Source organism: Plodia interpunctella, chromosome 16, assembly GCF_027563975.2.
Source record: "Plodia interpunctella isolate USDA-ARS_2022_Savannah chromosome 16, ilPloInte3.2, whole genome shotgun sequence".
NCBI classification, from domain to species: Eukaryota; Metazoa; Arthropoda; class Insecta; order Lepidoptera; family Pyralidae; genus Plodia; species Plodia interpunctella.
Window position 1 is genome coordinate 2,769,385 of NC_071309.1, and position 13,602 is coordinate 2,782,986.

Genomic DNA, 13,602 nt, shown 5'->3' on the forward strand with positions numbered 1-13,602 from the left:
CAGTAAATAGGGCCTTGTGCAGCATTCTTTGAACACTTATCTGTCAATGTCATCGTCAAAGTTTACGAAGTTTACACATGTTGCTATCATGTTTATTTCTAATTCTAACCAAATAAAAACATTAAACAATTTGCAAAGTATTTTTTGCCATTTAAAGTAGCCCATTAAAGCATTCATAAAGCAAACGCGTCCAGTCCAGTTGGTTCAAATAATGTTAGATCTTTGGAACGACTCTTCTCTTAGGCCACCGCCAATCTTGACAACTCTTCTCACAGGCAATGTTGGTTAGTGTAATTCCTCGTAAAGTATTTGAAATTCAGACCAATAGGTGCAGAGCTTTGCAAATTCAATCAAACAAGAAGTCTTAAGCTTTACCAGTTTGAGATACCATATACTAATGATACCATACTGCTGAACAAATTCAAAATTTACTTACTAATCTTACTTCATAATCTCATTCATAAATAGCATTATTGTACTAAATAAATATGTTTTATTTTGTGTGTAAGACAGTTCCATACAGTAATTAATGATTGCTCTATGTCTAAATTATTTTCAGGTGTAAAGAAACTGAGACATGATATCAACAACATAATTAGCATATTATCACGACAATCACCCCTCCACAAAGAAAGTGCTCTCTTATCTAGATTTCTATATAAATTCGATAAGAAATTTCGCAATGATATCGGCTACAGGAACTTTAGAAAAGTCAATACAGCCTTGCATAAATATTTAGCACTAAATTTGTTGTCAGATGTCAAAAGCTTCAGTTCTGTGTTACCATCACCTGGAGAAGAACAGTACCTTCCAACAAGACAGATGTTACAGTACATTTTAATAAGATTGATGACATTTTCTAAAATAATGTTTAGAATTTGTGTGTGTTCAAAACAGGCGGCAATTTTCTATATGGATAGATTGAAAAGAGGTGACAGTTACTGGATGTCCCTAATGCCTTATGGTCTTCTAAGCCGTGTGTGGTCAGTGAGTTTGGTATTACTGCAACATGCTACTTCATGGTATTCCAGTCTGTATACATTTTTAGACAAGTTGGATTTAAAAGGGATCCATTTATTGCCAGAAGGATATGAATTACCAAATGATTTACAAACATGGTTGGATGTAGTCAACATTGATAGTTATGGCAAATTTAGTTGGTCAGGAGAAAAATATAAAATTGATCCACTTGCCCTTGAAGATGATACTGATAACATTTTAGATTATGTCAAACAATTGAATGAAGAATCTGTAGAGTATGATGGGGAAACATTAAACCAAGTGTTAACTGACAATGATAAAGACAGAACACAAGCACTTACTAAAAACCTTGAGGAATCTTTACAAGAGGTTGAAGAGTTTCCTCAGAATATTGACAAGGGGGAATCAATATCAAGAGAATACTTTAAAAAATTCTTTAACACAGATAGTAAATTTAATGACAAACAAAATGTACATTCTTCAGCTAAGGTCACCAGTAAGGTTACTCTTCAGAAATTCCTTAAAGATGAGGAATCATTTAGAAATGAAGGTGATAACCAATCACTGACCCAGCATCTCAGTTTCATGCAATGGCATGTACTTAGAACCTCTTTAGAGAAACTCAATGAGTCTCTTGCTAATAATAGGAAAATTGAGAGAAAATTTCAAAAGATATGGCAAGAAAAATGTTTAGATTACATTCATTAATAATAAGATATATTTCTTTATATTGTTTATTAAGTATGTACAATACAATATACTTATTACAGCACCATTTTCATAGTAATATTTTACGAAAACTGACACAATAAATAATTTAAATAAAAATGCAACTAATTGTACCAACTCAATAGACGTTGCATCTAATACCAACATTGATTTCAGTAGCAGTTAGGTTGGATCACCCTGTGGTATAAACAAATAGTTTCAATTTTTTTCTATTAAGTATATGCAGTCTCATGGTGTGAATAAATCTATGTACAATAATGACTATATTATATTTACATTCATGAACAATACAAATAATATTATATTTCCTTTATAAACCACTTTCAATCAATCCACAAGGTAGGCCCTATGCCTTAGTATAGTAAAAAACATGCCAGATTGATCCTAGCACAGTAGGATTCAAAAATATTTGGAGATTAAACTGGGCCTATATTATTCTGAAGTAAATTCATTAAATTCCAATATTTGACATTTATAGTACACTTTTACATTTATTCCACAAATTGAGGCTATTAGCAGAACAAGATGGGGCATTTTATACATTCTTTCGCATTTTTTCAATAAATAAAAATACTGAGTCACTAAAGCACTCAGCTACTTGGATATCGATTCAGAAGACAAAATCATGTCTCAATGGTAGCAAGTACTTTTTATTCCTGCTACTAGGACCCCGGAATAACTTTAATTTATTTGATCATTAATTTGATCATTAATCATCTTATAGGGTACTAAAAGTTTAGGTTCAGGGATAACTAATAGCCAAAGTGTAAAGACAACTAAACTAGCCACTCTCATATTTAATATCACATATTATGTATACTTATGTTACACAATATGTACAAAGTTTAAAATAAATACGCTCGACGCATTCAATACTAAATTACAGTTCGCATAAAACGCAAAACAGAGCTAAAATTGGAATGTGCTAATCATGGAATAATTTGTACAAAAAGTTGTCGTATAAATATTATTAGTATTCGATGGTTATTACTGCTATATTAGCAGTATTTGTGCTTTAAAACTTAAGCTAGGCGGTTGTTTCGTTGTCGCGTGAAAAGACTTCACTTTTTTGTTGTACTTGATAATTTCTGCAGACGCGCCTTTAGGCCGCCCTCCTTTTTTGGTTGTGTAAGGGATTTCCTTTCACCCTGTTGCTTTTTGGCCTCTTTCAATCTGAAACAATGAACATTGAAAATAATTTTTGGTCAAGTGGTAGTATTTATATCATTAGATTATTGAAATTACTGAATTATTTTCATACATAAACTAACTGCTTGATAAATCTGCCTGAAGTTATTTGCATATATTCAACACTTGTGAAACACTAGATTTTAAAGCTCTTTGATATGTCACAATCTAGGTTATCAAATACTTTATTAGGAACTTAGCTTTAATGTAATAAATCTTCACAAACCTTTCTTTGATCGCTATCTGTTCCTCCTTTTTATAAATGTCCTTGAAATCGCTGCAAAACGATGTCCATAGAGAAAAAAATTCTTTCGGTTCGCACTCCTCCACTTTCCCACACTTGGGCGTGTACTGGTAGAACCGCACGGTAGCGATGAACTTACTCCGGCAATCCTCCAAGTTCTCATACTCAGTCTTTAGTTTTTCCTCGGCAGAGTTTATGAATGTGGTCATCTTCTCCTTAAAAATATCCTGTCTCTTTACATTTTCCGTTCCAGAACTTTCATCGGGGCTGTGACTTTGTGCGTCCGTTTCTATCACTTTTTTCATTTTTTCTTTACATTCTGTAATAAACGAAAATGTGATTTATGCATTCAGCATTTGAAAACAGTAGTGAAAATGCTATTTCGTCCATGTTGTCTTCCAAATATACAAACAAATTTCAAAACGACGTTGATAAAGAAGAATAATATGACACATGCCTACCAGTTTCCTACCTAATAATTTCACGGCTAAATCGCTAGTCTACTGTGACAACTAAATTTCAAGCGATTTAGCAGTGAAAGCGTATGGATAATTGGATGGTACCAGAATGGGAGGATCGTTCGCGTGCCCGCGTGCCCCCAACCAGGAAATAATAATGGATATTAGTATTTATATATATAGGTTAGTTATAGTTACTGGCGCTTACTGGTATCTAACGTATAACCTTCCAAAGGCGCATAAGGTGCATAGAGACTAACATCTTTTTTTAAACGTAATAAGTACAAAATTTTTCCTTTTTTTAGTTTTAATGTCGTTTCTATAAAACGTTACTTCATGTTCGATTCCGCTACATAACACTACTGTACTGTCTCGATTGTATTTTTTTATATGAAAAAAAAAAACTACGTATCACGAAAATTCGAAGAATAAAAGTTCAAGAAGGACCTGTGTAGGTGATGGATGGTACCTGCGAGCTGGGCGTGGAGCGCGGCGAGCTGCAGCCGCTCGTCGCCGAAGTCCGTGGCGGCGGCGCGGCGCGCGTCCCCGGGCTCCGGCACGCACAGCGCGCACTGCGGCGCCAGCGCGCCGCCGCTGCACTTCATGTACGTGCGCACTATGAAGTGCAGCAGGGTCACGTTCGACTGCTTCGACTGTACCGACGGAAAATTATATGTTTTCACGGTGAAAAGTACACGTAGTAGGACACGGTGAAAATTTTTACATAACGCTAAAATCATGGCCTATCAGTCCACCTTTGAGAAAACTTACGTATTATCTATACGTTTATACTTATTAAACTGTAAATAAATTAAACTGTAAGAAGACTATGCACATAGAAGACATTAAAGAAAAACAGTTATGGAGGTCTTTATGGGAGGGACCGACAGAAGCCAAACAATGTTTTTTAGAATTTTTGTCCGTCTGTCTGTTTATTCGCGCATTACACAAAATCTTTGCTTTTGGATGGTCTAACTCAAAATATGGTATAGCAATATGTTACTTAGAAATCGAGATATAGATAATAATTAGAACATGAAATAAATGCAACGCCTCGGGCACAAGCTAGTATACAATTAATAAATATCTAATGAGATTTTATTTTAGTGTTAAGTGTATAAAAAGTTGTAAGCTATACCTTCACATCCTTCAACTTTGATAATATCTCCAGTCCGAATCCATCCGCCTGGCCTCTTTGCCCATTGCCGCCGTTCATGTAATTCCCCAAAGTTAATATTATGGCAAACAATTTCTTCAGAGATTCATTATTCATGAGAAACTAAAAAGAACACAAATGTATGTGAGTTAAGTGTAGAATATAAAGATTTTTATTTATTAGTTAAGTAAGATCCTTTTCAGCTGCTGAATTGTAAAATACCAGTAGATTATAAAATGATTTATGTAATTAGTTATTGTTAAAAAGTTACTTTTCAAGTCGCCAAATCCAAATATCACCTCAATCCCACGTTTAAAATTTTGATGTGAAAGAAATACAAACAACATTAAATTTATTTATTTAGAATTTGACGTGAATACGGTCTAATTTTTAAATAATAACTTTGATTAAAACAACAGAAAAATAATATCGCATTACATACCTCACACGTGTGTTTCAAGTTATCCAGCTTATGCATAATCGTGCTGATCGCGTCCTCAAAGTCTGCCTGGAACATGAAACACGATATGCGCTCGGCGAAGTTCGGGATTCCTGACAAATCGTGAAGGAACGCTTCCGGCTTGTCCAAAGGTATGTCCGATTTGCTTTTGAGGTGCTCTTTGATCATACTTAGTTCTTCGTCGGTTGCCCTCTGTAATAACAATTATTTTCATAAAATATACATGTAATTTAATCTTGGGTCTGCCAATATCATAAGGGATAAAAGTATAATATTGTAGCTGTATACATGTATCTTGTAACAATCAAACTATATAACAAACCTCAGTCATTAATTTATCTGTAGGTACTTACCAATTCATATATTTGTTGCAGAGCTTCTAAGCTAACTACAGAGGTATCAAAGTTATAAATAGCATTTTCTATTTCAGAAAACTCCACATGTAAACTTTGCGCGAGGATGCCGACATTTTGCGAGCGCTTGCTGTCCAAAATTTTCACAGGTTGGATCTTAGTTTTCACCTCAACCTTTTTCTTCACGGGCGCTTTGACGACTTGCCGGGAAAATAAATCTGTGAATTCGTCAATGTTGTCCAACTTGGCCTCTTCTATTTCAAGCCAAAGCGGTTTTAGCTTAGCGTTCTCGACCTCCGTCTGGTACGCCTGCGCGGCGGGCGGCGCGAGGATTCGAGTCCAATACAACGGCTTCATGGGCGCCGCTGGTTTTATCGGTGTTTTCCGTAACGCTGAAAACGATAACTTATAATAAATTTTATAAACATACAAAAGTAGTCAATCATATGTGTGAAACTACAAGTTTATTGTAACACTAATACTTACTTGCTCTTTGAACGTTCCAACCGCCAACGGGTGGAGCTGGGAACGGTACTGGCGCCATGCTGGGCGGCGGCGGGGCGGGGCCGGAGCTCGGGGGCGGCGGGGGAGGGGGGCCTACGCCACCCATCGGCGGTGGCGGGGGACCTATTCCTGGCATAGGAGGTGGAGGGGGACTCATTCCAGGCATTGGCGGCGGAGGAGGTCCCACTCCGGGTAATGGTGGCGGAGGGGGACCCAACCCGGGCATAGGCGGGGGAGGGGGACCTATTCCAAGCATAGGCGGGGGAGGGGGACCCATTCCAGGTATAGGCGGGGGAGGGGGACCCATTCCAGGCATAAGCGGAGGAGGGGGACCCAATCCTGGCATCGGTGGTGGAGGAGGAGCCATCGTCCCTGGCATCGGCGGCGGAGGGGGTCCTATTCCTGGCATTGTGGGTGAAGGGGATCCCATTTCCGGCATCGGAAGCGGAGGGGATTCTCCTAAAGTTGGAGGAGGAGATATAGTATTTACAGGCACTTTCATCGGTGGGGGCGAAGATCTCGTTGATGTTGGAGATGTAGGGTGTGTGTTTGCCGAAGTTTTGGACTCCGGTGGAGGCAATGATTGTCCCGTTCCAGCTGTTAAGATAGACTTAGTACAGTCTTTAGAAGAAGAAGAAACACCAGGATGGGCACTGTTTATTATACTTAATGTATTTAAAGAGTCTTCAAATTTATCTTCAGTTATTGTTGTTCCCGGCATCGGGGGTGGTGGCGGAGCCATCCCTGGCGAGGGGGGAGGTAGGGGAGCGAATGTTGGGCTTGTAACATTCACAGCATTAACTGTGCATTTCCCAGTGTTCATTTCAGTGTTCACCAAATTTTCAGTCTGTGACGATTCATTTGTATTTCCTGAGTTGCTAGTTCTTACTACTTCATTAACAGCAGTGTCAAGTGTAACATCTGAAGCAATATTTGTGGAATTTGTGGCAATTTTTAATTGAATATCATTTTTTTGTACACATGGTAAATCTGTGTATGTACTTCGAAATGAAGCATCAGATGAGCTGCCTAATGTATTTACACTGGAATGATCTGATGGTTTCGATTCTGGAATGTCTGCTGTGTCTGCCTTTGTTGTTGCTTTTTCACTTTTATTCTCAGACAGTACAGTCTCTTGTGGAATATCTTCTATAGCATATGATTGATTATAATCTCTGCTTTTATTAAGTTTACAATAATTCTCAAATTTCTCAGATCTGTTTTTAGAGGTATCAACTTCTTTAGGTATAATACTTACATCTAATTTTTTATCATTATTTAAATTTGTTCTTATGTGAGGGTCATATTCAGGTAGATTTATCACAGATGTATCAGATAACTTATTAAATTCATAAGGAAAGATTGTCTGCACTTCTTTATTAACTAAATCTGTTTTTCTATACAAAACTTTATATTCTGCATCATATTTTTTCTCCAAATTTTTGTTCAATTTGTCAATTTGAGCACTAATTTTATACTTTTCTAACTGGAATTCTAATTCTATCAGTTTCCTTTTTAATTGTGATATGAGGGTTTTAGCTTCACTGATGTCATTCACTTCTTCATTATTGTTTTGATTAAAACTTCTATTATTTTCTATAGTACAATAATTTGTGATGTGCTCTTCAACATGCTGATGATCTCTATCCGAAGACCACGGACTCGCATGAATGCGGCCTGGGGTTATAGATTGTGGTGCTGGTGCCTCCATGTATGCCCAATAATACATTACATTTGGCTAAAATGAAATAGAAACATCAGTTTAGTTAGCAAAAATATGTTAATTATTAACATAGGTACTTTTAACCTTTTGCAAGTAATAATGCAAAAGACAATGGTCTTTTATTAGTGTTATAAAATAAATAAGTATTTGTGAAGTTTAAAGTTTAAGTAAATGGGAATAATGCAATGGCATTATTGTTTAAAATCACTATTAAAATCCCTCTTAGCTCAGTTGTGTAATCACAATAAATGCAACAATGATCTCCCCTAAACACAAATCACTAGATCAGTTTTCCAGAAGTTTATCATTGACATTTCTGAAGAAGAGAGACTATTTTTACTAGAACAAATTGCATGTGTGTTGAATTCAGCCAGTTGAAGAAGATATCAGATACTAATTATAATTCAATTCTAAATTTCAATATTATTAAACAATTTTATATACCTTGTACCAGAAAATTAGGAAATAGGTAGAAAAATGTAGGTGACACTTTGCCCAATAGTGGGACACTTGATGGCTCAAAATTTAACTCAGTGCTCACTGCTAAGTAGTACATAAAGGCAGAGGGATAAATAAACATTCACCGAACCTTAAAAATAGTTTCGGACGGCACGTCTCTATCCGCAACTTGTCGTAAAACGCCTGCTGCTAGCAAATAGGTGAAATATTGTACTCCAAGGCTCTTCAGATCTTGTGGGTTGAACAACGTTTTCAGATGACTATTATCGGCGATGGACGATGCGAACCAATTGAGAAGCATTTGCCCTGAAATTTAATCGATTAATCTATTTACCCTTTTAATCTAGTATTTCATTTATAGAAATACACATACAGTACACTATACAATTTGTTATCTGCTGATAATTTTGATGTAAACAAATCTAAAAACTTCGCTAATAAAAATCTGAAATGAAAGTGACAAGACAGCTGTCAAGTCAATAAACTGACATTTGATAAGCTGACATAATATATTTTTCAGTTGGTGCCCTCACTAATAAGGCTTAAATCAAAAAACGTTCAGACCATTATTGAAATATTATTTGTGTTTTACTATGTAGCTCGACAAATCGCTCGAAAGTCTGACTAGTAGTAGTTTAGACTTTCCCATAGAATGACTTCCTGTCAACTATCTGTATTGAAGGTACAACCAATACTGTAAATATATCTGCCTCGTGAAAAATTACGAATAGGACATTGCGAGAAGAGACATTAGCATTACACGAGATACAATGATAGCTAGCAAACTATAATTATGTTGTGGCGTATTTCAGTGGTAAACAGTCTTTGTAAGTACCTGTTAAGAAACAGATTACAAACAAGGTCAATCAACTTACGCACTCCGGTGTTTCTAATTAATATACGAAGTAAGAGACTTACTACGTATTATTTGCACTTGGACCACATATTCCAAAGTATTTGTTTCGCTATATAAACAGCACTGCATAAGGCCAGTTTTCAAATTACACTCGACTCTAACACGGTAACACTTCTGGACCACCACTAATACCGAAGCACGGTACCAGCTGCCCGTTTTCTGGAAATTCATCTTTAACGACAAAGGCGGCTTATACAACACGATATCCCGCCTTCTTTTGTTTTTTCTTGTGGCCGGGCGAGCTCTTTGCGACACCAAACCAGCGTTAATGGTCACAAACTCATCGTTATGTAAACCTAATATAGTCACAACGTCTTGAACACTCTTCTCCACGTATCGTTTGCTCAAAAACTCGACATAGTTAAATTGGGCAATGGAAGTATTTGTGAAGTTTACGCGGGAAGTCGGTAGCTGCATGGTTGCTAATTCTAATGGCTGCCAAGTCACGTATACTACCAATTAGCGGCGCCTAATCTGAACTGACTAATTTCTACTGATAGCAGCTGGTTGTACCTACTGTTCTGTTGATAAAAGATAACGCACTTTATCATGATGTTCATTCATGGTTTTTGACTGATGACTGCTAAATATTATCTTATTTATGCAGATAGATACCAGCATACTTTGCTAATACGGTAATATACTCATAGATATCTGGATATTGTCTACACTTCCCTAGTTAGAAATCGTATAATAAAAATAACTACATGTTTGGTATCAAGGTCCAAAACACAAGGTAAGGCATCACACAGATTTCTGTAGAGTTGCGGTTATTACATTTTCGTATACAACTGGGGTATTGTTATCTACAGTAATCTAATAGCGCTTGATCATTAAAGGATATTATTAGGTACATATATCTTCAGGTTTATGTAATGTAGGCAGTACTAAATGTAATGCGATGCCTGAAACACTACTTACCTAAGTACATATATTATTATTATCTCGATGTACTTAGGTAAGTAGTTACTTTTAGTTTATCGTCTACAATCCAAATAAACGAAATAAAATTACTAGTCACTAGCAATAGACAGTAGCACTAGGTACGCAACCGCAACATGCGCACTGCTCCTTCTGTTCTAATCTGTAAGTTTTAATCTAAAAAGAGTTACAATATCAAATACTTACTCGTATATTCATGTGTCTACTTATTTTACTACTATTTTACTTACACAACACGCAAGTACCAAGTAACAACAGTAGGTAACTGTTGTTAGGCGGCAGAAATAGACGAGAGAGAGGTATCCACGCAGACGAGTAGAGACTGCCAGTAGTTTGTAACTTTTTGAGAAATATTATATATTTTAAAATTTTTATTTGAGGTCTAATTTCTTAATGCTTTGTCAACTGACCTTTGTCAACTAAGGTCTCTGGCAAAACAGACATTCCTAAGCAACAATAAGGTTCGAAGATAACGGCTCACCTTCGAATTTCTCATGCATGTGGAAGTCCAGTTTCTCGGGCACGAATTTGGAGCGGACCACCTTGGAGTCGGTCAGCTTCTCCAGCGTCAGGGACGCCACCTTGCGGAGCACGTTCGACTCCGACACGACCACGTCGCTGACGTTCGAATGACGGCGATCTGTTTCTGTAATGTTAACTGTAAGTACTTCATTAATTTAGTGTTAACTGTACTTAACTTGCCTGCGGTGATGGAAAACTTCGTGAAGAAACCTGCACATTGGTTGACTATTTAGTTCACTAGTGTGCATATCACTACTTGCAACTAACTATATAGTTACCTTCAGGCGACTTGAATAATATACACCACTGTTAACAATAACACACTCAATAAGAATTAACTTCCCGGCGTGAAACTGGACTACTTCACATCCCGTGGATATCATAAGACTTGACTAAAAGTTGTTATCGAGACTGAGAATAGCGTTCTCAACTAGGATAAACTATGATCAAACTAGGATAGATCACTTCAGGGTGTCAGGTAGACACAGTACAGCCGAATCATCGAAAATTTAAAGTTTTATTTTTCAAGCGGATCTCGGCGTCAGAGCCCCGAGTACACACCTATTTTAAGTTTACCGAATTTTCTACATCGCCACTTTTTATGAAAATGCGACCAGTAGCAGTCATTCTATTTCACGTGATCAGATTTTTTAATTTACCTAAATAAATACTTATTTCCATGGTTAACCGTTTAAAAAGCATTATAAACAAACATGACACGATGACTCATAGCATTGCCTTATAACAAACCCAGTCTAGAGTCAAAAATATTTATTGTGGGAACTTCACTCCGAAATCTTTTGCTGTCGAACTACTTTGGGAACTACTAGATACGCAATATGTATGTCGCAGTCGTGTGGCTAAATCAGCCATTTAATTGGTATGCTAGCCTGTTCTTTAAACGCCGACTGCGATATGGATATTAGTACGTTTTAACTCTATAAAATGCTCTACATTGGTAGCGGTTTTAGCCGCGTGTACTATAAAGGCGACGTAATAATATCAAATCAACAAACTGGTTTCCAGTTTCGTGCCATTGTATTGCAGGTACGTATACGTACTCACACTTCACAGAGCAAGTACATGTGCAGCTGTAATAACGCCGCAGATTGTTGCTGATAAAAAACTGATAGGTTTTAGGTACCTGTTTGTTATTGAGTTGAGTTTCGATTTAGAATGTTATATGTTATAATATATGTTAGAATATCAATCTATTGACTCATTCTTATTATTAAAATGTATGTAAATCTAAAATTTGTATTGTGGTGTAAGTACGTACGTAACTATTCCTGAAGATACATAATCAAGTAAACTGACCGTTATCGTCCAGAACGGAGAGGGCAGAGTCGCAGGCGACAGGCGGCAAGTGCGGCAGCTCCACCTTCTTGTGCTTGGACAGCGTGAAGGAGGTCTGACCCGGGCAAGCCTTGAGCCTATTGTCTCGGAAGTCATGGTTGCACTCGTGCGTGCTACGTTCCAACTCTTGGGCCTTAGATATCGAATATGTATTTCCCATAACCTTTTCATCGCCTCTGTCGCTGTCATCTAATATGTCATGTCTTTCTTCTTTTTCCGCGTGAGTGGAGAGCGCGGAGGTGGCGTCGTCGTGCGGCATGTCTATGGGCGAGAGGGAGCGCAGAGAGGGAGTGAGGGGCTGCGCGGGCGCCTCGGAGGGCGTGAGGGTGCGCGCGGGGTCGTCGTGCGCGCTGTCGCTCTCGGCGGAGTAGTAGCACTGGTTGAGTTCGACGGCGAGCGGCGTGAGCGGGTCCGTGAACACTGACTCGGAGTCTCCGGAGCGGGAGGCGGACTGGTCGCGGGTCGCTGACCGGCACCTGTCCGTTACCTCCGGCTGCACCGTCGCCGCGCCCTCCACATCTCGCACTGTTTTGAACACGCACTCGACCGCATCATTATCGGATGTTTCGATCAACTCGTTGTTATCGGAATCTGGCGTTTTATCGAACTCTCGCTTCGCGTCAGTTTTCTTCTTTCCATGTTTTTTGCTGTCGCGCCCCGACGACTTCCTATTTAAATTTCTGATGAAATGTTTTCCTTTTGCCGGGGATTTGCCCGTCTTTGATTGTTTTTCGTTTGTCTGAATATTACCCATTTTAATGAACCTCCTTCAACTGCTTTTTCTTTTTTATTGCTTCATCAAAGTTAATCCAGGAAACCTTGTAAATCGAATTGTGCCGTCAATTCATAATTATCATGTTTTTATATATACATATAATATGTAATATTTAGGGATCAGAATCGTTCTCCTTTTTAAAATAATTTCTTGGTTATCTATTTTACCGGTCTACTGGTATCAGTGATCAAACTTATCGTTATCAAACTTCGTAAGAAATATTTTACAAGTAGATAAATAACAGATAAAAATAATAAGATAAACTGGAAGTATCGCCAAGAACTTGAAAAGAATCACAGGTCAGAGCACAGCCCAAAAATGTAAACTCCAGTATCTGCACATGCGCGGTTCTCATCGCATAAATCAATAATTTCGGATACACACTATATTATTTTATCAATAAAAACTTATATACGCGACGTATATAAGTATATAATATATTATTTTACAAATTAATAAATAAGTACATTGCATGTAATTAATACGTGAAAAAGTAAAATGATATGTGCATGGAATTAGTAGATAGGTACTCCGTATGCCGAAGCATCCACTAATTCCATGGATATGTTTATCATTTTACTCATTTGTATAATCACAATTTAAAAAATACATACTTAATTGGCTACTTCAAATTATAAACTTTTAACAAAAATATATATTGAGCTTGTATGATAGTAATGTATTGTAACGTAACGGATTTGGGAGTCAAAAATTTAATGAGACTGAAAAAATAGTAAATCTCGTAATTACTAAAACTGATTAATTCATTTAATTATTATATTTAGTTATTGAAATACATAAATGCATTTTATTTTAAACCTAACTTCCTAATATGC

General features: G+C 37.2%; 2 protein-coding genes across 5 annotated transcripts; one reads left to right on the forward strand and one right to left on the reverse strand.

Annotated features, from left to right (window-relative positions):
* Positions 1-37: 37 nt before the first annotated feature.
* LOC128676561 (uncharacterized protein) lies at positions 38-1,968 on the forward strand. The gene is made up of 2 exons (XM_053756732.2): positions 38-284; positions 560-1,968. The coding sequence occupies exons 1-2, from the start codon at positions 212-214 to the stop codon at positions 1,687-1,689; spliced, it is 1,203 nt and encodes a 400-aa protein (XP_053612707.1). The 5' UTR covers positions 38-211; the 3' UTR covers positions 1,690-1,968.
* On the reverse strand, positions 1,700-13,059 carry LOC128676558 (protein cappuccino). 4 transcript variants are annotated; one of them, XM_053756722.1, is made up of 10 exons: positions 11,953-13,059; positions 10,595-10,780; positions 8,386-8,561; positions 6,056-7,811; positions 5,570-5,961; positions 5,199-5,408; positions 4,739-4,879; positions 4,070-4,253; positions 3,125-3,461; positions 1,700-2,883 (listed from the first exon to the last, which is right to left on the reverse strand). In XM_053756722.1, the coding sequence occupies exons 1-10, from the start codon at positions 12,743-12,745 to the stop codon at positions 2,772-2,774; spliced, it is 4,287 nt and encodes a 1,428-aa protein (XP_053612697.1). In that variant the 5' UTR covers positions 12,746-13,059; the 3' UTR covers positions 1,700-2,771. The 4 variants fall into 4 exon arrangements, with proteins under 4 accessions (XP_053612697.1, XP_053612699.1, XP_053612698.1 ...); XM_053756724.2 differs by having other exon boundaries at positions 10,595-10,759; positions 11,953-13,058; XM_053756723.2 differs by having other exon boundaries at positions 10,595-10,771; positions 11,953-13,058.
* Positions 13,060-13,602: the final 543 nt, after the last annotated feature.